Consider the following 26412-nt stretch of genomic DNA (forward strand, 5'->3'; position numbering starts at 1 on the left):
GCAGCAATTGCAAGTGACACATTCTCAAAATAGTTAAGGGGTAGAACTATGTCATCTGTATCTCATTTTAGAGGCTCCCAGCTGACTGTCTTTGATCTTGCAAAAACCAAAACTGCATCTTACAAAAACCAAAACTGTACGCTGTGTTCCTTACTACCCTACTTGAATCCTGGGAAAAATGAGTGGAATTACCGCTGTGATGGTATTTGGCCTCTGAAGTTGGGTCTGGGCATGGACCCTAACTCCTGATAAACTTTTGAGTCCACAAGAGAGAGTTTCTGAACTTAGGCAGAACTTGTTGTTGAGTAGGCCAATAACTGCTAACCCCTTTTCACATTCTGGCATACACCATAATATACACAGAAAATGATAATCCATTGTATGGCCCACAGGGATAAACCCAAGAGCTACCACTTGCCTGAAGGCGTTGGCTGCCTCAGCCCTGCTGAGCTGTTCCAAGGATGAGGGAATTCACATCAGAGCACAGCTGTATTTTATTCATAGCACCTCAGTTTCGAAGCTCCGAGCTGGCAACCCATAGCATCTGCCAGTGAGACAAAAGCAGGTACTCAAACTAGGCAATCTATTAGCACAAGTAAATACCAAGAGACAGGAAACAGTTTCTAAGTCAGTGTTTGACCACAGTAATTCCTGCAAACTCTTTTCTGATGTCTTTGTGCCTTGCACATGCTATTTCTCTCCTCTTGGTGTTTTCTTTAACACAACGTAATGGATAAGTAGAGTCAAATATATCTGGGTTCAAAACCTCTACACCCATCGGCTCTGTGTGTGTGTGTGTGTGTAAGTCACTCAGTCGTATCTGATTCTTAGAGACCCCATGGTCTGTAGCCTGTCAGCTCCTCTGTCCATGGAATTCTCCAAGCCAGAATACTGGAGTACTGGGCAAATGAATTAACTCTTTTGAGTCTGTTTTCCCTATCTAAAGTGTAATACGACTACAACTCATTTTAAAGGGCTGTTTCTGAGGATTCGGTAAGATAATGAGGTAAAATGGCCAGAACAATCCCTTGCGCACATAGTAAGTCCTCCTTAGAGGTGAGGTCCGTCTGGCAAACTTCTATTCAAATGCCCCTGTTCCTGTGAAGATGTCCTTTAGACGTTTCGATGGTGCTTCCTGGTTTTACGCTACTATTAAAACCGCGCAGCACCTTGTCATCAGTTCTTTGCCCGCAGCCCCCACCCCTCTTCCCTCAAAGAACTCTCAAAAGGCCAGGTTCGTCGTCCCATACTTGGTCTCCGCTAGTAGTGGGCAATATCCAGCTCCTCATAGGTGTCCCAGAGGGTATTTGTTTTTGTTTTGGCTGACTTCGCTTAACGGATTGAGCGGGAGGAGCGCGGGCGAGCGGGAGGGTGCCGCCCACGGAGGAGAGGGGCGTGCCCGCCCCGGGTGCGCTCGCCCGATACTCCCCGGCGGGGGCCTCGGCTGCAGTCCCGGATCCACCCGGCTATAGCGAGGGAGCCCGCGCGTACCCACCGGGCCGGGCAGCGCCCTTACTCGGCCACCCACGCCCGCAGGGGCGAGTTTCGAGAAGAGGCAGGCTGAGGCGGCGGCAGCGGCTGCTGCCTCCGGGCGGCCGCCTGGGTTGCCGGCCCGGGACTCCCCGCCCGCCCGGCCCGCGCCTCGCCTCGCCTTGCCTCGCCTAGCCCAGCACCCCGGTGCCCTCCCGACGCCGGCGGGCCCGGGAGCCTCGCGGACGTGACGCCGCGGGCGGAAGTGACGTTTTCCCGCGGTTGGCCGCGGCGCTCGGTTGCCGGGCGAGGGAGGGCCGGCCCGGTTTTTTTCTCAGGGGAACGTTCAAATTATTTTTGTAACGGGAGTCGGCCGAGGACGGGGCGTGCCCGAGGTGCGCGCGTCCTCTCCCTTCCCCGGCCCTCCTCCAGCGCCCGCCGGCGCCTGCCCAGCGAGCGCGTCATGCCGCCCAAAACCCCCCGGAGAGCAGCAGCAGCCGCCGCCGCCGCCGCCGCGGAACCCCCGCCGCCGCCCCTGCCGCCGCCCCCTGAGGAGGACCCCGAGCAGGACAGCGGCTCCGAGGACCTGCCTCTGGCCAGGTGAGCGGGCCGAGCCACCGGCGGCGGGCGGCGAACGGGGAGGGCGCCCCGAGGCTGCGTCGGCGGGCGCCGCGGCGTCTAGGCGGGGGCGCGTCCCCGCGGGGCGCCGGTCCGGGCGGGAGGACGGTCCCCCCTCCACCACCCCTCGCGGCGGAGCGCCCGGAGGGAGCTGACAGGGGTCTGGGTGCGGGCGCCGCCAGGGGAGGGCGGCCGGGAGGGGGTCTCGGCTCCAGCTTGACAGGTGTCGGGCGGGTGGGGCTCGGGTCGCTGAGCGAAGTGACAGGTGCCGCCTTTGCTCCGCGAGACGGCCCTGCGCATCCGGCGGGTGATTTCAAGACCCCATCACACGCAAAAGAGAAAAAAAAAGAAAAGAACTAACTGGTGTCTGCTGGACAGGTTTTTCTCCCCGTTGAGATTTGTGGTCCTCCAGTGGTCTTTTGACTTTCTCTTTTGGTCTCTAACGATGCAACAGTTGGAAGTTTTTTTTTTTTTCCACCCCCTCTGGGCGCGCAGCTGTATCTGAAGCCCAGTCCTGGGAGAGACAGCCAGAAAAGCCTTGGATGCGGCGGCAGAGATGCCCGCGGACGTGAAGGGTAGGGTCCTGAGTGTCAGTTATCCCCCAGGAAGCTCGGCTGAGGCGCCTTGTGGCGTTCTCTTAGAAGGGGGTTTTCGGTCTTGAGGATTCACGGCCATCGGTAGTGACTGGTGGAACGTAACTCTTTAGAAAGAACTCGTGCCTGGGCAAAAATATTGTGAGACGTTTAGCCCAAGAGCTTAAAAGTTCCTAAACTTTTCTCTTGTTTTCCAGAACTCTTGTTGCGTATTTTCATTGGCTTCAGCGTGCTTCGTTATTTCTTCCATTTTGCCTTTCGGCTTTGAGCCAGCAAGGATCCTGGTGTCCTTGTTGTTGTTTTTTGTTTGTTTGTTTGTTTGTTTCGTTTGTTGTAGTACAAAACGAGTGTTTTTGTGCTCACGTGGAATTATTTTTCTTCTCGTAAGTGGATTCTAAATTTAAGCAAGTCTACGATAATGCAGTGGAACTTGACAAGGGAGATAATGTATTGCAACATCTTATTTTTCTTGATTGTGATGCTTTATGGTTAGAACCAAAAATTGAACGAGTATAATTATCCATTATTATTGTCAGAGTTGGCCCTGCTTTGAGACTGCACATCAATTACAGTGAAATGGGACTCCTTTCTGTCTCCTTCCCACAGTTCTAGCCCATCAGCAGGTCCTATTTCTTTCACCTCCCCCTGCACTAAGAGAATTCGGGACAAATTGTTAAAGATTGGGAAAAGCTTTTGGAAATGGCTTGTGAAGGGCTATTAGAAATTCATATATGACTGTCTTATCAATTAAAAATCATTCTCACTAGTGGGGGAAAAAAAAAAGAAAGCCCAGCGATGTTCTAGGAGAAGACATTAGTTTCTGATTAAACTCTGATATGTCCAGTATTTTCCAGTTTCCCTTTGGTAAGAGCAGTGAAGTCTACTGCAAAGAACCCTGTTATCCACAGAGCATGGAAGCATTCTTGAATATTGTAGAGTAACCAGAAATGCTGAAGTTCTGACCATCACCTGGGAAAAGAAAGTCTTTTTTCCTTCTATTTTCAAACACTTAATTTTATATACTTTTAAATGACGAAACTATCACAAATTCTTTAAGTCAGAACCACGCAAGATAGTCTGTTCTTGATTATTCTTACCCATAAAATGTGTCCTTATGGGCTATCAAACTACGGGTTAACTACTTAACAGAGATAGAACCACTGCCTGGCAGTCTGAAGCCAAGAATTTTACCTGGGGTGGGTTCAGGGCCCAGTCCAACTGCATTTCCAGTGATGGAGCCCATGTCAACTTTGAGAATTGAAAGTTTACTTAAGGGAAACAGCACACCATCTTCATTCTTGAGATAACCAAAAGTTAATTATGTTTCAGAGAAGGGTTGGCAGTCTGGAATAGTGCTCAAGGGCCAGGATTATAGAGTTAGATTATTGGGTTTCTATCAGGGTTTCTGACATACTGTCTGTGATTTCAAGTGAGTGCTTTAACTTCTCTGATTTGGTATTTATCTGTAAAACAGGGTAAGAGGACTTATCTAATAGGCCGATGTGGGGATTCAATCTACCTTCATCTAAGGTACTTTGTGTGGGATCATAATAAATACTAAAAAATTATAAGCTATTCCTTGTACTACTACTGTTATTATTAGAGGTCAAGTAGACATTAACTGATTGAAAAAGAATTAGCCAAGAAGAATTTTTTGACTGCCTGTCTTGGTTAAGGAAAATCAGGAAGAAAAGGCTGAATTTAATCCTCATCTAAGAACTACTAGTAAGTAGATTAAATAAACCACTGTGAAGGGTAAACTGAATTTTAGCAAAAGTTAGTGATATTAAATTGGTTTTGTAATATTATCTATTGCTTTCCTCTTGCTGTTAACCAACCCAACTTTCCCAAACAGTTTTAGCTCTTGTACTTACTTTAAGCTACTTTGCTGCTCTGAAGTATGTGATTCACCAGACCAGCAAACATTTTTCACTGTGTGGTATTACCATTCTGGAAAGACTGAAAAAGATGAATATATGTTTAAATTCTAAGTGTAATTTTTTTCAAAGATAAATAAGATTCTAAAGTATTTAGTGATGCTGTCTTTCAGGATAGTGCTATTCTGTGCAAACTATTGAAACAAATATTTATCTGATTAATTTGATTGAAATATGTGCCTATTATATATTTTTTCATTTGGTAGGCTTGAGTTTGAAGAAACTGAAGAACCTGATTTTACTGCATTATGTCAGAAATTAAAGCTACCAGATCATGTCAGAGAAAGAGCTTGGTTAACTTGGGAAAAAGTTTCATCTGTGGATGGAGTATTGGTAAGGAATGTCAAAATTTTTTGAAAACATTTTCTTAATTTCAGAAATAATTTTTAATCACCATAGAAAATTTGGAAAGTGGAAAATTTATAAAGCAAAGCTACTAATAATCCTATTACCCAGAGGTAGTTTATTTCTGATAACATTAAAAATTTTTAAAAACCCATCTCTCCATGTAAGCCCCTTACCAAAGTATTTTAAAACAAATCTTAGGTTTTATATTTTATTCATAAATAGTTCACTATGCTATAAAGACTTTTTAAAAAACAAAAAATGACTCATAAAATAATTTTAATATCATAATGCATAATCAGTATTGAAATTTCCTGATTGCCTTATAATTATTTATTTAGAATTCAGAATCTTTGATAATATTTTGATATTCCATTTTTTCTTGAATACATACACATATATATTCAACATCTATGTATATAATAATATCACTAGCAAATAATTATTGACACTTTATATGTACTAGAGAATATTGTAAGCACTTTGCAAGTAACTCATCTGACAAGCCTTTAAGATGTGAAGCATAAAATCCTTATTTTACATGTAAAATGTAAAATCTTCATTTTATAAATGAAGATACTGAAGCTGAGTGAGATTGAGTAACTTAACTAAGGATCTTGACTAATAAGATCTAAAATACAGATTTGGGATCATACATATAGTTATATATGTAATTACATGTAGTTTTTGTAAAATTAAAAAATTTTTTTTTCTTAACATGAGCATTTTATGTTGTTAAATATTTTTTGATATATTTGATAATGTCATTTCCAGTGGTGTTATAATATTTTATCCATTAGATGTATTCTGATTTGTTAGCTTTCTGTTATTTGACATTTCCCCCCCAACTTTTTGGAGCTGTATACACAATGTGATAAACATCCTTATTCATAAGAGTGATACCTGGCACAAATTAAGTCTTCAATTATTTGTTAAATGGATTAATGAACAAATCTCTGATTATTAGGATAAATTCTTACAATTTGAATTACTGAGTCAGAAGCTATGAGCATTTATAAAACTATTGGTAATTTTTGCTAAATTGCACTCTAATCACTTTTAATGAGTTTACGTTTTCATTCAGCATTGTATTAGAGTACACTGCTGACTTGGTTTTTTACTCATCCAATCAACGCAGCAAAATATGTTTATATACATCCCATAAAAATACTATTTATAACTGTTAAAAAAAATCTCTAGTGTTTTAGTCTGTTTGGACTATTAAAATAAATATCTTAGACTGGATAGCTTGTAAACAATAGAAATTTATTTCTCACTGTTCTGGAGCTGGGAAGTCCAAGATCATGGTGCAGGCAGATTCTGGGTCTAGTAAAGGCACACTTCTTTATTCACAGGGAATTCACAGATAGTGCCTTGTCACTGGCCTCAGTTGGCAGAACCGGTGGGAGCTTTTGCTGGCCTCTTTCAGAAGGGCACTGATTCCATTCATGAGGGCCCTTCCCTACTGACCTAATCACTCCTGAAGGCTCTACCTCCTGATATCATCTTGTTGGGCATCAGGTTTTCAGCATCTGAATTTGAGGGGAACACAAGCATTCGGTCTGTCAGTTCAGTCGCTCAGTCGTGTCCGACTCTTTGTGACCCCATAAATTGCAGCACGCGAGACCTCCCTGTCCATCACCAACTCCCGGAGTTCACTCAGACTCATGTCCATCGAGTCAGTGATGCCATCCAGCCATCTCCATCCTCTATCGTCCCCTTCTCCTCCTGCCCCAATCCCTCCCAGCATCAGGGTCTTTTCCAGTGAGTCAACTCTTCGCATGAGGTGGCCAAAGTATTGGAGTTTCAGCTTCAGTATCTGGTAATAAAAAAAAAAGAGAAAACAAACCTCACAATTTCCAAAGATTTGAACATATTCTAGAACTGCATACTAAAAAGGCATTCTTGAAGTATCTTGGATGAATGACTTTGGTATTATCATCCCAAAGCACCTAATATGTATTTCCACTGATTTGGGTACATCATGTACAAAGCCATTTCTTTGCGTGTGCTGTTAAAGAGAGTCATCACTCCTTCACTTCTCTATCTTCCATAAATACTAAGCTTTTACTTTTCAGAAAGTTGAAAAGGGGTAGTTGATTATAGACAGTATTGGTATAGTATTGGTAAGTGCAGATAGTTGCCAAATAAGTGAGTTGTGTTCCAGCTTTCTTGAAAGTGAAAGTCACTCAGTTATATGGAACTCTGATCCGTGGAATTCTCCAGGCCAGAATACTGGAGTGGGTAGTGTTTCCCTTCTCCAGGGGATCTTCCGAACCCAGGTCTCCCACATCACAGGTGGATTGTTAACCAGCTGAGCCACAAGGGAAGCACTGGAGTGGGTAGCCTATCCCTTCTCCAGCAGATCTTCCTGACCCAGGAATCCAGATCTCTTAGTAAGTATAATAATGTAGTTAGATTTGCAGGCTAGTTCACAGGAAACTTTTTTAAAAAGACTGAATTCTAGCAGTAATAGTTTTGGGCTTCGGACCTTCATATATACATATATAAATAAACAAATGTTACTGCTTTTTATCCTACCCTTTTCTTTCTCCTGGCTTTGTCCCTATCTTCCATGGGAACTGGCATAGTTTAAAACTCATCTCCTGATGATGCTCTTGATGGGGACTAAGAGATGAGAAGTCATTCCTGGTTGTGTGCTGAGGAAAATAAGAAAGGAACTTCATGTTACAGTTGGAATTTGGGGCATCTTTTCGTTGGGTATGACAGGATGATGTTGTATTTTTCTGTTACAGTTCACTAGACTCTTCCAAGAAATGTTATTTTCAGTGATAGTTAAGTTTTTGAGAGTTGGCCTGATAATTTAATCTTCATTTATGTGGTAATTTCTAAGGGAGAATGTGACACAGTGAATGCTGAGAAGCCAGAGAGTGACAAAATGAACCTGTTTCTGATGCAGCCATTCTAGTTGTACTTGGCTATCTTCTTTGAAACAAGAAGAATGTGGTAACTCAGGGTAATTTTTGGCAACTGAAAATAGATAATGTTTATTGAAACAAAGGATGGGTTAAGAGCAAGAATTTGTCATGAGACTGGACTAACTCAAGTTTCAAATCTGCCATTTACTGCCTCTGTGATCTTGAAAAGGTACCTAAAATCTCCAAGTCTCAATTATCTTATTTGTAAATGGAACTAACAATAATTTCTGGGTCTTGGAGTTATTTGGTAGATTAAATTCATGCATATAAAGCATTTATTAGTGTAAATGAGTGCTTATATTTGGTCATGACTAATGAGCTACTGCAGAAAATCTTATATTAATATTTTTTAAAAGAATTTAAGGATCAGTTAAAATGGTTTAAGTTTTAAATGGATGTATAGTGATTCTGATGTGGCACTTTCATTAAAATTTACATTTTTAGGTTCTTGAGAGTAAAAAAAAGTTGTTTATACGTGCAGGAAAGCATATATTAATCCTTTTAAAGGAAAGGTTTGTGGTATTTTGTCTAGAAATTTCTCCTTTTTGTATAAATGTTTAGTAAGTGTGTAATATGTGGTTGCTGTCATATGATTAAATTGTGTTCATGCTGCTTAACAGCATATGAATAAAATAAGAAATTGGTCAGATGTCCTTCACATACTGTGACTTATGGTAAATCAGTTGTTGGAATATTGGTTCTCTTTCTGCATCTTGAATGACAGTGTGGCAGAGAAGAAATAAACCTTGGACCTCAGGGCAAAAAACTCTGATTGTAGTTGTAATGTAGCTATATGATTTTAGGCAAATTGGTTAATCCCAGTCTCAGTTTGCTCATCTGAAAAGCAGAAATGACATCTGAATATCATCCTTTTAGGCTTTTGCATAGGGGTGTGTGTGTGTATTTGTATGTTTGTATGTTTATTTGTGTGTGTATATATTCAAGGGCTTTGAAATATATTACCCTTGATAGAAGCATTTTAGAGGTAATTACATTTAGAAAGATAATTGAAGAGAATAGTTTGGAATTAGAGTAAAACTAGGCATTCTATTTAAGCTGTGCTGCAAAAATATGAAGAGGTTTCTTAATAACCTTAGCAGAATATATATTTTAAAATTATGTATAATGAAAATTTTCTTTACCTGTAATTTTTTAGTCCTTATACACCCTATCTACTTGAAGATGGTGCTTATATTCTGATTGCTTGTGGGTTTTGCTGAGCAAAATACATTTAAGAACATGTTTGTGTGTGTGTCGTCAGCCGCGTCTGACTCTCTGCGACCCTGTGGACTGTGAACTGCTAAAGAACATGGACGTGAGTGTTACATTTGTATTACAGATGTAGGATATCTGCAGGTTCTTTTATTTCTGATTCTACTTCTAAGATTAATTTCTAAAGACATTTTATTTTGCAGAGTTTCAGATATTTATATAAGTAGGTTAAAGAAAATAGTATGAACTCTCACGTAACTCTTAACCAGCTTCAGTAGTAAAAGTCATGGCCAAACTCTGTTTCTCCCTGACTCCAGATTATTTTAAAGTAAATCCAAGATATGATATTTCATCTATACATATTTCAGTATGTATGGGGGGGAAAAAAAAGAACTCTTTAAAAAAATGACCACAAGAAATTTCCTGGTGTTCCTCTGATCAGGATTCCACACTTCCACTGCAGGGGTCATGGACTGAATCCCTGATTTGGAAACTAAGATCCTACAAGCTGCACCAGAAGACAATCCCCTCCAAACACAGAAGCACCACAGTTCATCATATCTGATAAAATTAATGAAAATTCCTTAATATCAAATATCCATTGTTTGAATTATCTTGTTTCAGAAATTCTTTTCAGTAAGTTCAGGATTTAAATAAGGCCTACACAGTGTGATTGGTTGATTTGTGTCTTAAATCTCTTTCAGTCTGTAGATTTTGCCTTTTCCTTCCCTCCCCCTTTTCCTTTCTTTTCTTATTCTTTTTTTTCAATGTATTTGTTGAAGAAACTGGAGTTTTTATCCTGTGAGATTTTTTACTGTGTGTATTTTACAGATTGTACCTCCTTCATTGTTTAACATATTTCCTAATTCTCTGTGTTTTCTAGAAATGATTCTAGAGGCCTGATCAGATCCTGGTTTGATATTTTTCAGAAGAAATGCTTCAGAGATGTTGTTGTGTATGCCTATTGGTAGACACATAATGTCTTGTTCTCTCTCTTTTAATGTAAGCTATTATTGATGACCATTGACTGGAGCCATTAGAGGAACTAATCTTTCCCTTTTCAATTATTAGTTGTAATTCTTCTGTAAATAGAAACTTTCCTCCATCAACTGCGTTTATTCTGAAGTATAGATCATTCAGGAAAGATAGGATAAGTACTTTATTCTTTGTGTTTATTGACTAGTTTTCAAACTGATGAGTTGGTCTTATAACATTCCCCAAAAGTGACCAATGATTATAATCATCTTTTCAAGTATTAATATTATCTTATAATACCAATAGACCAGTTTGACTATACATAGACATTTAATAAGATCTTTACTCAAAAATAACATTCAGGTGATCCTTGAATAGTGCTGGGGTTAGGGGCAGCAAACCTCCACACAGTCGACAATCTGTATTACTTATGGTTGACCCTCTGTATACACAGTTTCTTCATATACATGGTTCCTCCATTTCTGTAGTTTCACATCTGAGAGTTTAGCCAATCTCAGCTCATGTAGTACTATAATATTTACTATTGGAAAAAAAATGCCTATAGTGTAGTACTATAGTCTTGCAAAAGAGCTGACTCACTGGAAAAGACCTTGATGCTGAAAAGGATAGAAGGCAAGGGGGGCCGGGCGGCAGCACAGGATGAGACGGTTAGATAGCATCACCAACTCAATGGACATGAATATGAGCAAATTCTAGGAGATAGTGAAGGACAAGGAAGCCTGGCGTGCTGCAGTCTGTGGGGTCGCAAAGAGTTGGACACAACTTAGCGACTAGAAAACAACAGTAGCCTTTACTATTGAAAAAGTATATAACACACAGTTTGCAGCCATATTCTTCAAGAGTCAGCTGTATTTTGTAATTTCAAGAATGAAATGGAAATCAGATCATGTAGTATTTAACCTTAGGGATTGTCTTTTTTTTCCAAGCATCATTCCCTGGAGACACATTGATGTTAAATGTCATTATATTTGTTTGCTAAGGGTGCCATAAAAAATACCACAGACTGAGTGGGTTAGACAACAGAAATGTGTTTTCTCACAGTTCTGGAGGCTGGAAGTCCGAGATAAATTATGGGCAAGTTTGGTTTCTTCTGCGGCCTCCCTCCTTGGTTTGCAGATGGCTGCCTTCTCCTTGTCTTCTGGAATGGTTTTCCTGTGCACAAATCCCTGGTGCCCTTTGGGTGTCCAGACTTCCTGTTCATGTAAGGATGCTAATCAGATTCAATTAGGTTTACATTTCTGTCCTCATTTTAACTTATGTACCACTTGAGACCCTATCTCCAAACACAGTTATGTTCTCAGATACTTAGGGCTCCAGCTTCAACATAGGAATTTTGTGGAGGGAACACAATCCAGCTCATTGAAAATAGTTTGTTTCTTTGTTATTTTTTGGTAGTATTCCATGGTATGGCTGGACCACAGTTTTGTTTAACCATTCACTTATTGAAAGGTGGCTGTGTTGTTTGCAGGTTTTAGCTGCTATGAATGAAGCTTCTATATCTATATCATTTGTTATAGATTTTTATTGTGGACATCAGTTTTCCACTCTTTAAACACCAAGGAGTGTTGTTGTTGGATCCTATTGCAGAGATCCTATGGTAAGAGTATGTTCATTTTTGTAGGAAACCTCCAAAATGTGTCCAGAGTGGTGGTACCATTCAAGAAAGCACTGCTGCTTTGATATTTTTGCGAGCATTTGGTGTTGTCACTGTCTTGCATTTTGGCCATTCTAATAGGTGTGATATCTCACGGTTTTAATTTGTAATTCTCTTAACGGCATATGATGCTGAACATCTTTTCATATGCTTATTTGCCATCTGTACATCTTCTTTGGAGAGGTGTTGACACCTTGTGCCAATTTTTTAATCTGTTGTTTATTTACTCATTGTTGAGTTTTAGGAGGAGTTTGTGTGTTTTAGAAAACAGTCCTCTTTAGATATTCCTTTTGCCAGTATTTTCTCCCATTCTCTGGCTTAACTTCTCATTCTCTTGACAGTGTCTTTCGGCGAGCAGAAATAATTTTAATAAAGTCCAGGTTATAAATTCTTTCTTTTATGAATCATGCCTTTGGTATTGTATCATTATCATTTCCATCACACTTCCTGATTTCAAACTATTACACAGCTGTAGTCATCAGAATAGAATGGGATTTAGCATTCAGACAGACACATAGATCAAGAGAAAAAGAGCCCAGAAATAAACCCCTACACATATATGGTCAGTTAATTTATGATAGAAGAAGCCAAGAATATTCAATGGTGATAAGACCATCTCTTCAGTAAAGGGTTCTGGGAAAACTAGACCAGTGTCTCACACTATAGATAAAAATAAACTCATTGGATTAAGAGACTTGCGCATAAGAAACCATAAACTCCTAGAAGAAAACATAGGTGCAAGCTCCTTGACCACCGTCTTGGTGATGATTTTTTGAATTTGACAGTGATGATTTTTTGAATTTGACACCAAAAGCAGAGCGAACAAAAGCAAAAATAAGTAGAACTACATCAAAATAAAAAGCTTCTGATAGGAAAGGAAACATTGACAAAATGAAAAGGCAACCTACCAATTGGGAGAAAATATTTGCAAATCTTGTATCTAATAAGGAGTTAATATCCAAAATACTTAAAGAACAAATAATCCAGTTTAAAAAAAAAATGGGCTGAGGGACTGAATAGGTATTTTTCCATGGAAGACACACAGATGGCTAACAAGTACATGGTGCTTAACCTCTCAAATCACCAGGGAAATGCACATCAAAACCACAGTAAAATACCACTCCCATCTGTTAGAATGGTTGTTATCAAAAAGACAAGAAGTAACAAGCGTTGGTGACAATATAGAGAAAAGGGAACCGTACATTGTTCCTAAGAATGTATATTGGTGCATCCACTGTGAAAAACCGTACCTGGGGAGGAGAGATCAAGATGGAGTAGACCTTCACTCACCAACACATCAAAACCACAACTACATATAGAGTGGTGCTTGGTAAAATTGATTTGGGAACTAGCCAGATGGCTCTTTCACAACCAAGGCTGTAAAGGAAGAACTACACAAAGGCTGGCAGAAAGGGAGGAGAAGCAGTCTGGTCTGGTTGGGACCTGCACCCGCTAGTGGAGGGTACGGAAGGGGAGGGAGATGGCACAGGCTTGGGGATTTTCCCTGGGGGGGTGAGGGATTTGAGCCACGTATTAGGCAACCTAGCCCACGGGTCCAACCCTGGGAATACGACCCCTTTAGCTGGTTTGGAAACCACTGGGGCTTACCGGAGGGCTCTAAGAAACCAAGACTGGGCCCTTGAAGGACATGCACAGACTTGCCTCCTCCCGGTCACAGCACAGAGTCAGCAGATGGAAAACTTCCTTGGGCTCTGGCCGGCTTACCAGGACCATCCCAGTGTATCCCGCAGCCTGCTCAGGGCTCCTGCTCCAGCGCCTCTTGCCCTGGCGCTGCACCTACTGAGGCGCGGGCTGCTCCTGAGAGTGCGCACACTTGGAGGGCTGCGAGCCTGCTTGCACACTGCTCCTGACTCTGACCAGTGTGGAGGCAGACATTGCCAGCCTGGGTGTCAGAGTGTACACCCTGGAGGAAGCAAAGCCGCATCCCAGGCGGAGAATGTTGTCACTTGGTAGGCCGACCTTGCACACACTTGAGGGGGAGTAAAACTAGCTCTAGGGTGGGGCCTGCCATCGCAGGCTTGTGTGTCTCTGCGCACATCTGGAACGGAGTGAAACCGGGTCAGTGAGCGCGGGCGCCAGCTCAAGTCCTGACCCGGCCTCTAACCAAGGCATGCACGCCCGGGGTTGGGGAGGGAGAGAAACCAGCACAGAAGTTGAGCCCCGTGTCCTCAGCACTGGACGCGCCCCATATCTAGACAGGGACTCCTGTCAGAAACCCACTTTCCTCCTAGCAGAAACCCACTTGCCTCAGTACTCTGGTTCCAGCCGCTGGAGCCCCGCCCCCACCCCTTATAGGGTGGAGACCGCCCTTGAGCAGAGAAGCCCCAGTTCGGACTGCAGCTGCTCCAACTTCAACCCATCAGAATGATGGCTGCCCGCACAGCCCGGGGGACGAGAGCCTGCGCTCGCTCGCTTCTGATCCAGCAGCTCGCAGATCAGAGCCACTGGGCACATGCAGACTTTATTGGGACACCGCTCCGCCCTCTAACCCCCCGCCCCCCCCCCCCCCCCCCGCCCCATGAGGCCATGCCACCAAGACTGGGATAGGTAACTGTTTCACCTAATTTCATGGTGACGGAAAAGGCTGAACAAAGTGAGAAGACTGAGAACTATATTTCAAATGAAAGGGCAAGAAGAAACCCCTGAAAAAAAATCTCTGATGAAACGGAGGTAAATACCTTATAAAGAATCCAATAGTAATAAGAATGCTAACTGAACTGGGAAAAAGAATAGATGAACACAGAATTTTAACAAGGGATTAGAAAACACATTACAAAAGAACCAGTCAGAGCTAGAAAACAGGATAACTGAAATGAAAAACACTAGAGAGAAGAGCAGGTTAGGTGATACAGAAGAATGCATGAGGTATCTGATAGAATAATGGAAATCACCTGGTCCCAACAGCAAAAAGAAAAAAAATTTTTATTGAGAATTGTTTAAGGGACTTTGGGTGCAACATTAGGTGTACTGAAAATCACATTAATAGGGGTTCCAGAAGGAGAAGAGAGGGAGAAAGAGGTAGAAAATTTGTCTCATGAAATTATGGCTGAAAACTTCCCAAACATAGACAGGAAACAGACATCCAGGTGCAGGAAACACAGTCACAGACAGTATGAACCCAGGGCATATCCTCAGTAAAATGGTGAAAGTTAAAGAGAATTCAAAAGGCAGCAAGGAAAAAAGAGGCACATGCGTTTCTATTATAATAATGTGTCTTCTCCTTCACTCTCTTTTTAAAAGTTAATCTGACTGTAGGCTTTTTAAATTTTATTGATCTTTTTAAAGTATCAGCTTTTGATTTCCTTGGTTTTTCTGTTGATTTTCTATTTTCAGTGATTCTTTTGTATTTAGCTGACCTTTTGTATTGAAATGTTTAAATTCCTTTCTTGTTTCCTTTTGTGTATATTCTTTGTTTTCTTTGTCATTACCATGGGGATTACATTTAGCATCTTAAAGTTTTATACTCTAATTTGAATTTTTTCAAGCTTAACTTCAATAATATAGAGAATTATACTTCATTAGCCCTGTCCAAACTCCTTTCAGTTATTGATGTCACAAAAGTATGCCTTTTTATATCCAGAGTCCAAAAACATAAACTAATGATTTTGTAATGCATCAGTCTCTTAAATTATATAGAAACAAAACGTGGAGTTATACACTATTATTGTAATAGTAATATCTTTTCTATCTTTTCTTCGTCAGTTTTTCAGCACTCAACTTTCTTTATAGTTCAACTCTCACATCCGTACATGACCACTGGAAAAACCATAGCCTTGACTAGATGGACCTTTGTTGAAAAAGTAATGTCTTTGCTTTTTAATATGCTATCTAGGTTGGTCTTTTAATTTCATGGCTGCAATCACCATCTGCAGTGATTTTGGAGCCCCCAAAAATAGAGTCAGCCACTGTTTCCACTGTTTCCCCATCTATTTCCCATGAAGTGATGGGACCAGATGCCATGATCTTAGTTTCCTGAATGTTGAACTTTAAGCCAACTTTTTCACTCTCCTCTTTCACTTTCATCAAAAGGCTATTTAGTTCTTCTTCACTTTCTGCCATAGGGTGGTATCATCTGCATATCTGAGGTTATTGATATTTCTCCCGGCAATCTTGATTCCAGCTTGTGCTTCTTCCAGCCCAGCGTTTCTCATGATGTAATCTGCATAAAAGTTAAATAAGCAGGGTGGCAATATACAGCCTTGACGTACTCCTTTTCCTATTTGGAACCAGTCTGTTGTTCCATGTCCAGTTCTAACTGTTGCTTCCTGACCTGCATACAGGTTTCTCAAGAGACAGGTCAGGTGGTGTGGTATTCCCATCTCTTTCAGAATTTTCCACAGTTTATTGTGATCCACACAAAGTCCAAGGCTTTGGCATAGTCAATAAAGCAGAAATAGATGTTTTTCTGGAACTCTCTTGCTTTTTCCATGATCCAGCAGATGTTGGCAATTTGATCTCTGGTTCTTCTGCCTTTTCTAAAACCACCTTGAACATCTGGAAGTTCACGGTTCGCGTATTGCTGAAGCCTGGCTTGAAGAATTTTGAGCATTACTTTACTAGCGTGTGAGATGAGTGCAATTGTGCATTGGTTTGAGCATTCTTTGGCATTGCCTTTCTTTGGAATTGAGATGGATGCCCTTTATTTCTTTTTCTTAGCTGATTGCCCTGGCTAGAACCTCCAATACATTGTTACCTTTTTCCTGATCTTAGTGGGAGAACATTCAGTCTTACTGTTACCTATGATGTAGGCTTTCTGGAGATGCCTTTTGTCAGGTTGAGGAACTTCCCTTTTATTCCAGTTGTGTTGAGTATTTTGTCAAATGGTTTGGGATTTTGTCAAATGATTTTTTTCTGCATCTATTGAGACAACTGTATGTTTTTTCTCCTTATTATAACGTATTATATTCTTCTGAGATTTTAAACCAACATTGTGTTTCTAGGATAAGTTTCACTTGTTTATGGTGCGTAATTATTCTTATATATATATATATTTAAATTTGGTTTCCTTGTATTTTGTTCAGCATTTTTATGCATTTTTTCATAAGAGATTTTGGTCTCTATTTTCTTTCCTTGCAGTGTTTTTGTCTGATTTTAGTGTCAGGGTAGTACTGACTGCTGAAGGAGATGGGAAATGTTTCCTTCGATCTTCAGCTTTTATGGAGCATTTTGGTTAATTGATGGGCTTCCCTGGTGGCTCAGATGGTAAAGTGTCTGTCTGCAGTGCAGGAGACCAGGGTTTGATCCCTGGATTGGGAAGATCCCCTGGAGAAGGAAATGGCAACCCACTCCAGTACTCTTGCCTGGAAAATCCCATGGACGGAGGAGCCTGATAGGCTACAGTCCATGGGGTCACAAAGAGTAGGACATGACTGAGTGACTTCACTTTCACTTGGTGGTGCTGCTGCTGCTAAGTCGCTTCAGTCGTGTCTGACTCTGTGCGACCCCGTAGACGGCAGCCCACCAGGCTCCCCCGTCCCTGGGATTCTCCAGGCGAGAACACTGGAGTGGGTTGCCATTGCCTTCTCCAATGCATGAAAGTGAAAAGTGAAAGTGAAGTCGTTCAGTCGTGTCCGACTCTTCGTGACCCCACGGACTGCAGCCCTCCAGGCTCCTCCATCCATGGGATTTTCCAGGCAAGAGTACTGGAGTGGGGTGCCATTGCCTTCTCTGTTCACTTGGTGAATTGATACTAATTCTGCTTTAAATGTTTGGTAGAATTCATCAATGAAACCAACTGAGCCTCGACTTTCTCGGTGTAGAGATTTTTTAAAATTACTAGTCTAGTCTCTTAACTTTGTTACAGGTCTTTTCAAATTGTCAGTTTCTTTTTGTGATGGTTTGGTCTTCTCTCTCTTTTTAGAAGTTTGTCCATTTAATCTAAATCATCTGATTTGTCAGCATGCAGTGGCTCATAACATTCCTGTTATGATTCGTTTTAAAATTTCTATAAGATTGGTCTTAATATCCTCATGTCATTTCTAATTTTAACTAATTTGAATCATTTTTCTTGATCAATCTAACTAAAAGTTTCTCTTATCTTTTTTTCAAAAAACCAATTTTTGGTTTTATTGATTTTTCTCTACTTTTATACTCTCTAAATTTAATCAAACCATTTATTCCCTCTTCACCATTTAGTGTCTTAAACTTAATATATATGTCAGATAGCATTATTAAAGTTCTACATGAGCTTTCATCATGAACTACTCAGATATATCTAACATGTAATTATTTATAATTGTTATAATAATATATAATTTGACTGCTATTTTTACTGCAGCATATTTTCTTTTTTCTGAGGACCCATGGAAGGAATTTTACTCTCATCTCTGAATGAAGACTAGCGAGGCTTCTTCTGAGAACCAATTTTATTTTATTTTGTGGTCATTATGACTCTTGTAACTGTTTATGGATTTGAATGCCAACTTTCAAGACATAGCATGTAGTTTTTCTCACTAACATCTTTCTTGTCATTTTTTCCCACTTTTCTATATTTCCCTTTCAGTATTTCAAAGAAATATATATTTACATATGAACATGCATATATAAATGTATATTTATATATAAACACACATATATATTCGAAACTCAAATATACTTGTTTTTAAAATTTTTTATAGTATTAAAGTGAGAAGTGAATATCCGTTGCTCTCTTTGTATTCCCACCTCTATAGAAATAACCACTGATAAATTTTTGTTCATTCTGCCCCTCCAACCCTTCCTCATTTCCCCCTTCACACACACACACACACACACACACACACGATTTTTTTTTCCCCACTGAGGTTTTATTATTTATTTACACTTTTTAACCAATTTAAGTAATTATTGATGCTTTTGGAATAGGCAATAGATTCAGATGGTTTAAGATTCAAAAGAAATAAAAATGTAAGCAATGAAAACCTCTGTCATTCTTTCCCCTAAGTTACCCACTTCTCCATAGGCAGCTAATAAAAGTTTCTAGTTTTTGTGTTTTTCTGTACCTTGCTTTTTTCATGTAGTGAAGAGTACCTCTCCTTCTGTGTTTAGCTTAATCTTTTTAGTGGATGTATTTTCCATTGTATGGACGTGTAATTTATTTATATATTCCCCTATTAACATTTAGTTTATTTTTGAACATTTGATACTACAAACTGTTGCAGTGAATAGCTTTATATATACATTTGGTGCACAAAAAAGAGTACTTTTGTAATGTTGATTCCTAGAAGTGAAACCACTGGGTCAGAAGACATTCACACTTACAAAATTTAATAGATTATGTCTTTGCTCATAGGATAAAATCTTTGCTGATATCTCACTTTTCCAATAAGGCCTAGCACTGTTTAATACTGTACCTGTACTCTGCCCTACTTCTCCCTCAGATTTTCTCTTCACCTTTTCCTGCTTTTTTGTTTAATTGAAGTTCACAGTGTTGTGTTGGTTTCTGGTGTACAGCAAAGTGATTCAGTTATGTGTGTGTATATTCTTTTTCAAATTCTTTTCCATTATGGGTTATAACAAGATACTGAATATCTTGTTTCTCCCAAGCTCTTTCCCTTTTGGTAACCCATAAGTTTGTTTTCTCTGTCTGTGAGTCTTTTTCTGTTTTGTCTGTGAGTTCATTTGTATTGTTTTTTAGATTCCACACATAAGTGATATTATATGATATTTGTCTTTGACTTAACTTTGTATGATTAGGTCCGTCCATGTTGCTGCAAATGGCATTAATGATTTCCTTCTTTTATATGACTGAGTGACATTTAGTTGATTATATATACCACATCTTCTTTATTCATTCACCTCTCTTTATTCTTCATGTTAGAAGTAGATACCAGAAGAATGGTAGGTACCAGAAGAACATATCACATACTGTATAGCACCTTTTCCCCATCGGATTGAAATGACTGTGGAGAGTTACAGGCTTCCAGGTTTGCTAGGGTATCTTAAACCTCAATTTAATAGGACTGTTTGTTTTTCTGTACTTTAAACATCTTTATGCCCTATATAATTTAGATAAAACAGGTGTTGTTTTGAAAGAAATGATTATAAATACACTCTCAGTGAATCAATTTTTTTCCTTATGTACATTATAATTTTAGAGGCCTGACATTCATAATTACTGATGTTCAGATTGGTAGTTATTTCTATTACATGTTCAGCTATAAACAAGTAGTCAAGTTTATATGAGACCTAGATATTTAGGAGAGTTTTGAAGTGAGTTATTTTGTCAAAAATGCCTGTTCCTTTTCTGTTTTACGTCCTTTCAGTACGTGCCTTGATTTTTCTCATTCTGCAAACCGTTTTTAAAATAAGTTGAATCAAATTTATATTGCAGTCAGAAACCACCAAACTTTCCCCCACCTTGGATCTCTTTTAGAAAGTGTACCAAACTTTGTTTATTAAATAATAATTTTTCCTAATTTTATTCAAGCCTGACAGCCATTGTTTTTTATCAGTATAAAGGTAAATTGTGTTACCTTGCTGCATTGATTTCTAGCAAAAGTGAAACACTTGCTACTTTAGTTACTGAGGCATTATTGAAAGTAAACATATGGGTTCGCTTAAGTTTTTAAAAATTTAAGCAAATTTGCCAAGGATTATCATTTTATGATTTGAACCCTAGAGACTCCCAGACCACAGGACTTCAGTGATCAATGATCTCTTTCATTTTCCCTTCCAACTGAGATTCTTTTATTCTAATGCCAACTCATTTATTCAGTAGTTGTGTTTTCTTTTTTTCAAATGATATTGGTGGAATGAATGGACATGCTAACTTTGAAAAATACCATTTATACACATAATTAAATCTGAGTTGTAGTAATTGACTCTTTGTTTCTAAGATGGGTAGACACTAGTTAATTAATTAATTAGTAGTTGTTTTAATATGGTGGCTGTTTTCACTGCTCTATGGCTCTGTCTTCTTGGGGATCATTTTTTGGGCCTTTGATGCAATAAAGCAGAGAGCTTGACTAGGAACTAAATTCCAGGTCAGTTATGTTATTACAAGTTTAGGAAGTGAAGACTGTAATTCATTTCTTTGTGTGAATTAATCCTGCTGATCCTCAGTAGCTGATCAATGTGTATGTGATCAGGAGATAAAGAAATTGTGGTAGCACCAATATTCTCACCTTAAAACTTTTTACTCATGATTCAGTTGCTGCTTAGTTCTCTGAGCCTACTAGGGGGAAAAACAAGAAAGTCAAAAAAGTCATTCTATCCTATACTAGGGTATGACTATTGATGCTGCTTTTAAAAAATATATACATTTAATGTCAAGTTAGTGCTGGCCATTGTACTAGGTTCTTGCGGGTTCAGCAGTGTACTTAGTGTGATTATGCCTTCAAAATGCTTACAAAATAGTTGAGATAGGGACAATTGAACAATCTAGTAAACTGAATTGAGTTTAGTTAGGTGCTTAAATAGTCCTAACCACTGAATTCTGTAGAAGTTCTTAGCTCCAAGTACTCATCTCTTGGGCAGAAGACTAGATGAATCTGAATTTGCCAAGAACATATTTTTCTGGGAGTAGAGTCAACTCTCCCCACAAAGGCATTGTGTAACTGGATGGCTAATTCAGTTGGTGTTTACCTCTGCATGTTGAATCAAAAATATGATCGAGCACAAGTAAAGTTAGCTTTTGTATTCTTCTTGGCTGTGCTACTCTTGCCTTCTGGTTCTTATGAGCACATCAAGAATTTCTTTAGCGCTCAACTGCTGTCAGCTAATATTATGCAAGCGAGAGGGAGGATTTTCTGGCATATTAGCATGTTGTTTCTTTTGTTCTTACATATAACCTTGGTAAGGAAATCCCCGAGGGGAAGATATAAAGGAAGCTCTTAGCCCCTCTACTTCTATAATACATTTAACTTGTAACTTTATTGCTAATCACTCATTACAGTCTCATGAATCTGGTGTAAGGATGTATCCTTTTGACCCTGAGATAAAGAGCATGTTTACTATGGCTTATTTCCATCATTTTCATGGTTGATATCTTAAAAAGTAAAGATAAGAGAGAGTAGTGTTTTTAACTTTTAAAATTTCAGGTTAAATTCATGCTAGTTATGTTAACCTACTTTTCAGTAAGATAACCTACTTTTCAGATGTTTCTAAGATGATTTATGTTACCACTTGGGGGAGCTCTTTTATAAGTTAGTGCATTGTAAAAGAGCAAGTGTTGGATTGGCCAAAAACTTTGTTCAGTATTTTCCATAAAATATCATGGAGAAAAAAACTCAACAAACTTTTTGGTTAAGTCATATCACTAACTCAGGGTTACCAGTTGGGTGATTTAAGTAAACTAAACTAAATGATAGCTTAAATGAGTAGTCTCTTAAGTGTTGATTATAGATTATGATTTAAACTGTAGTATATGTAATTAAAGTTTGACTATTTTAAAAAAGATTTTTCTCAAGAATATTCATAATTTTTCCTCTCACCTGTTTTATATAAATTTAGTACTTCTTAATTGACTTATTTTCCCCTCTATTTTATAATTGTAGGTAATTTAGAAAATATATCTAGGATTAATGAAAACCATTTGTAATCCTACCACCTAGAGATAATAGTTAACATTTTGATATATTTTTGCATATCCTTTCTTTTAAATTTTTTCAACAAATTGGAGTCAAAATATACACAGAATTTTGTATTCTGATGTTTTTTTCTCGTAACATGTCTGGTTTTTTTCCCCATGTCCTTATAATCTTTGAAATGTTTTCTAAGAGTTTTATGTAGCTCTTGATACAGCTCTATCATAATTTATTTAACTATTCTATTTAAAGATGTTTGAATGTTTCCCATTATTTTTGCTGTTGTAATTCTTTGAACATTTATCATACTAAATCTTACTCAGTAATTATTTTCATTGGATAAATCCATAGAGATAAAACTGAACTCTTAAGGTTCTTGATGCAAATTAGCAAAATGTCCTTCAATTAACACTCTTCTGAGGTTCTTATATTCCAAATATGTTTATTGGAAATTACTGTCTTTTTCTTTTGTAAAATGCTTTTTCTTATCCTTTCCTCATTTTTTTCTTCTTTCATTTATTTTTTTGTGATTCTTTTGGCTGAGTAAAACTTTCTTTTCCTCTGTTTTAATGGTTTCAAAGGTGCTATTCTGAGCCCGTTACATAATTCTCATCTAAATTTTTGAGGAAACAAATCAGTTACAAATTTTTGGGTTGTAATTGCCGTTGGAAAATAGGGCCTAGATCTTGAGACAGCAGTGAGGGTTGGAAAGCAGGATGAGTCATGTGAAACAGCTGTGTCGAGGAGTTGGGGCTGCTGTAGAAGTGGATGAAGCTGCAGACGGCAGAAGGAAAAAGAAGGTGGTGGGGAAAAGTCTTTGGAATTAGGAAACTCTGAAAAAGTTGACAGAGATAAAAACGAGAATGAGGATGTTGACTGTGTTTGAAAAGCTGAGGAGAAAAGTTTCATTACAGTGGTGTCAGATGTCGTATAGAGGTCTTTGTAGATGAAACCAAAGAAAAGTCTGTTCAGTTTAGAGAGAGCTCTTTCGACACTTAGACAATAGCCTCAGTAGAATAGCGCTTACATAGTAGAAGTATGTGTTCAGTGGGTGCAGTAGATGTGTACTGGGAGAGTGTATCTGGTGAGTGTGCGTGTGAATAGTAAGAGGTTTGTATGTCTGGTTTGAACAGTGGCTTGATAAAGTCCAGGGATAGAAGGATAGCTTTTTTTTTTTTTTTTAAGTGATGTAAGTTTGTTTGTGGGGCTTCCCTGGTAGCTCGGCTGGTAAAGAATCTGACTGCAATGCAGGAGACCTCGGTTCAATTCCTGGGTCGGAAAGATCCCCTGGGGAAGGGATAGGCTACCCACTCCAGTATTCTTGGGTTTCCCTGGTGGCTCAGATGGTAAAGAATCTGCCTGCAATGCAGGAGCGACCTGGGTTGGGAAGATCCCCTGCCTGGAGGAGGGCATGGCAGCCCACTCCAGTATTCTTGCCTGGAGAATTCCCATGGACAGAGGACCCTGGTGGGCTACAGTCCATGGGATCCCAAAAAGTCAGACACAACTGAGTGACTTAGCACACCACAGCACAAGCTGGTTTGTAGCTAAACAGAAGCATGTGTTTAGAAAGACCTGTAAGATAAATTATGTAAGACAGAGGGAGGAATTAATCAAATAGGTCTTGAAGGAGGTGATACAAAGTGGGAAGAAGTGAGGGAGTAGATTTACTGATTTAAGAGTGGAGGAGGATGTTCATTTGTCAAAGTCAGAAGAGAAGAAGGACCTGAAGCTAGATGCAGAGACATTGGGAGTATATGGTAATTAGAAATTATTTGATGTGGAGAAACATGTTGAGGCCTTTGGAATTGTGATTCTCTAACCTTCTCAACAAAATAAAAATGAAGAGTACAGAACAGTAAAATAGTTAAGAGTACAGGACTCTTAGTGGGGTGGTGAGATTAAGGATTTCAATAGTGAAAATGTTAGGAAATCAATGTAGAAATGTAGTAAGGAAATACTCTTAAATAAAGGGAAGAAGACTAATTTGAGTGTTAGGAAACTTGGGTTTTATAGGCCTGTGGCATTGATAGGCTGTGTTGGGCAACTCTCCACGCTCTAATCTTCAGTTTCTTAATCTGCACAATGAGAACTGAATCAAATGTCGTTTTACGGATTTAAAAGTCTTGAATCAAACTGAACTAAAAAAAGAACAAAACGTAATCAAGTCATTGTAGTATTGGTGGAAAGAAAGACAAGTAGGTCAGTGGAACAGAACAGAGAATCAGAAAATAGAATTCACACATACGTGTCAGTGTTTGCACACAGAGGGTAAGGTAGTTCAATGGAGAAAGGAGTTCCTCTCAACAAATGATACTGGAGCAATTCGACATCCATATGCAAAAAATGAACTTTAGTCCCTTTGTTGCACAATCATAAAAATTAATTCAAATGAAGCATAGATATAAACTTCCAGAAGATGACCAAGGAGAAAACCTTTGTGACCTTGGATTAAACAAAGATTTCATGGATAGTACCAGCAAGGGCATGATCTATAAAACAAGGTAATAAATTGAGCTCCATCAAAATTAAAAACTTATGCCCTTTGAAATACACTATTTAAGAAAGTGAAAAGCTACAGATCAGTTGAAGATTTTTGCAAAACACGTACCTGTTAAGGAGTTTGAATCCAACATGTTTAAGTAACTCTTAACAACTTTATAAGACAAACAACTGAAGAGAAAATTGGCAAAAGAAGAGATCCAGATGCTAAGTGAGATTTGAAAAAGTACTCAGTGTTGTTAGTCCTTGGGAAAATGTACCACTACACACCTACTGGGATGACTGGAAAACAGACGAACAGAAACTAAGTGCTGGTGAGGATGTGAAGAAACGTGAACTCTCATTTGTAGCTGGCGGGGGTGCAAAGCCTTACAGCCATGTTGGAAAACAGTTTACCAGTTTCTTACAAACTTAAACTTACATTTAATACAGAACTTAGCATTCCCCAATGAGGTATTCACCCGAGAGAAATGAAAATATGCATCCACTTAAAGATCTGTAGTTGAATATTTAAGGCTAAGGTTAATAGCCTTATTCATAGCAGTGTATTCAGCTATTGGAATCGATAAACAAAGTGTGGTATATTCATACAGTGGAGTGCTACTCAACAAATAAAAGGGATAAATACTAATAGGTACAACAATATGGATGAGTTCTCAGAAGCATTATGCTAAGTGAAAGAAGCCAGACAAAAAAGGCTACAGCCTATATAATTCCATTTGTATGACATTCTAGAGAAGGAACTGAAATCAGATCAGTGATTGCCAGGGACTAGAAGTCAATAAAAATGATTTCTTACACACAAAACTCCAGTATTCCTCAGCATTCCCAGGGATGAATATTTTTGGTGTGGAGAAGATTGGGTTGTGGACAGTTTTTGAGACAGATATGATATAGAGGAATGAGTGCTAGATTCACTGATAATAGTGCTGCTGCTGTTTATTATTGAATGAGTATAATGCCTGGCACTGTGCTGATTACTTAAGAGCATCCTCACTGTTAAATTTTAAAGTGACCCAGATAGGATACTATTATATTTCTATTTTAGTAAAAACTGAGGTTTAATTAGATTTAATCAGTTGCTTACAGTTATACAACTAGAGTATGTGTTCAAAGTCTTGAATGTTTGACACAAAAATTCATGTTTTTAACTTAAATAGAAGTGTAACTCCCAGGGAGACAGGGAATTTTTTTGTTTATTCTGTTTTCATCACTGAATCCCCAAAATGACAAAACTGTGTTAGTTGCATAATAAATATTTCTTTAAAAATTATTCAATTCAGTTCAGTCACTCAGTCGTGTCCCACTCTTTGCAACCCCGTGAACCACAGCATGCCAGGCCTCTCTGTCCATCACCAACTCCTGGAGTTTACCCAAATTCATGTCCATTGAGTCAGTGATCTAAATTATTAGATATGTCCAATTTTAGAAGATACTAAAAAACGAATTGGAAGAGATAAAACTGTATGAAGATAAACATATGATTTTTAAAATTAAGGAAAAGTTTAGAGTTGGATAGTGATCAGCTTTGTATTATCCCTAAAATTTGATAATCTAGAATAATTCTTTTTCCTAAAACTTTTATATAATTGAGATTTCAAAACAATGTAAAATTGTATC

General features: G+C 38.9%; 1 protein-coding gene and 1 long non-coding RNA gene across 4 annotated transcripts in view; one reads left to right on the plus strand and one right to left on the minus strand.

Annotated features, from left to right (window-relative positions):
• Positions 1 to 476: 476 nt before the first annotated feature.
• LOC112449037 (uncharacterized) lies at positions 477 to 1693 on the minus strand. The gene is made up of 2 exons (XR_003037493.2): positions 1251 to 1693; positions 477 to 544 (listed from the first exon to the last, which is right to left on the minus strand). It is a non-coding gene; the product is annotated as an uncharacterized lncRNA (long non-coding RNA).
• Positions 1694 to 1757: 64 nt separating this feature from the next.
• The window catches only part of RB1 (RB transcriptional corepressor 1), a 120369-nt gene continuing 95714 nt past the window's right edge, over positions 1758 to 26412 (plus strand). For 2 of the 3 annotated variants that reach the window (XM_059892080.1, XM_010810722.4), the window contains exons 1-2: positions 1759 to 2070; positions 4825 to 4951. In XM_059892080.1, the coding sequence (XP_059748063.1) occupies positions 1934 to 2070; positions 4825 to 4951 (264 nt within the window). In that variant the 5' untranslated portion in view covers positions 1759 to 1933. 3 annotated transcript variants of the gene reach the window in all.

The sequence above is a fragment of the Bos taurus genome, chromosome 12, assembly GCF_002263795.3.
Source record: "Bos taurus isolate L1 Dominette 01449 registration number 42190680 breed Hereford chromosome 12, ARS-UCD2.0, whole genome shotgun sequence".
NCBI classification, from domain to species: domain Eukaryota; kingdom Metazoa; phylum Chordata; class Mammalia; order Artiodactyla; family Bovidae; genus Bos; species Bos taurus.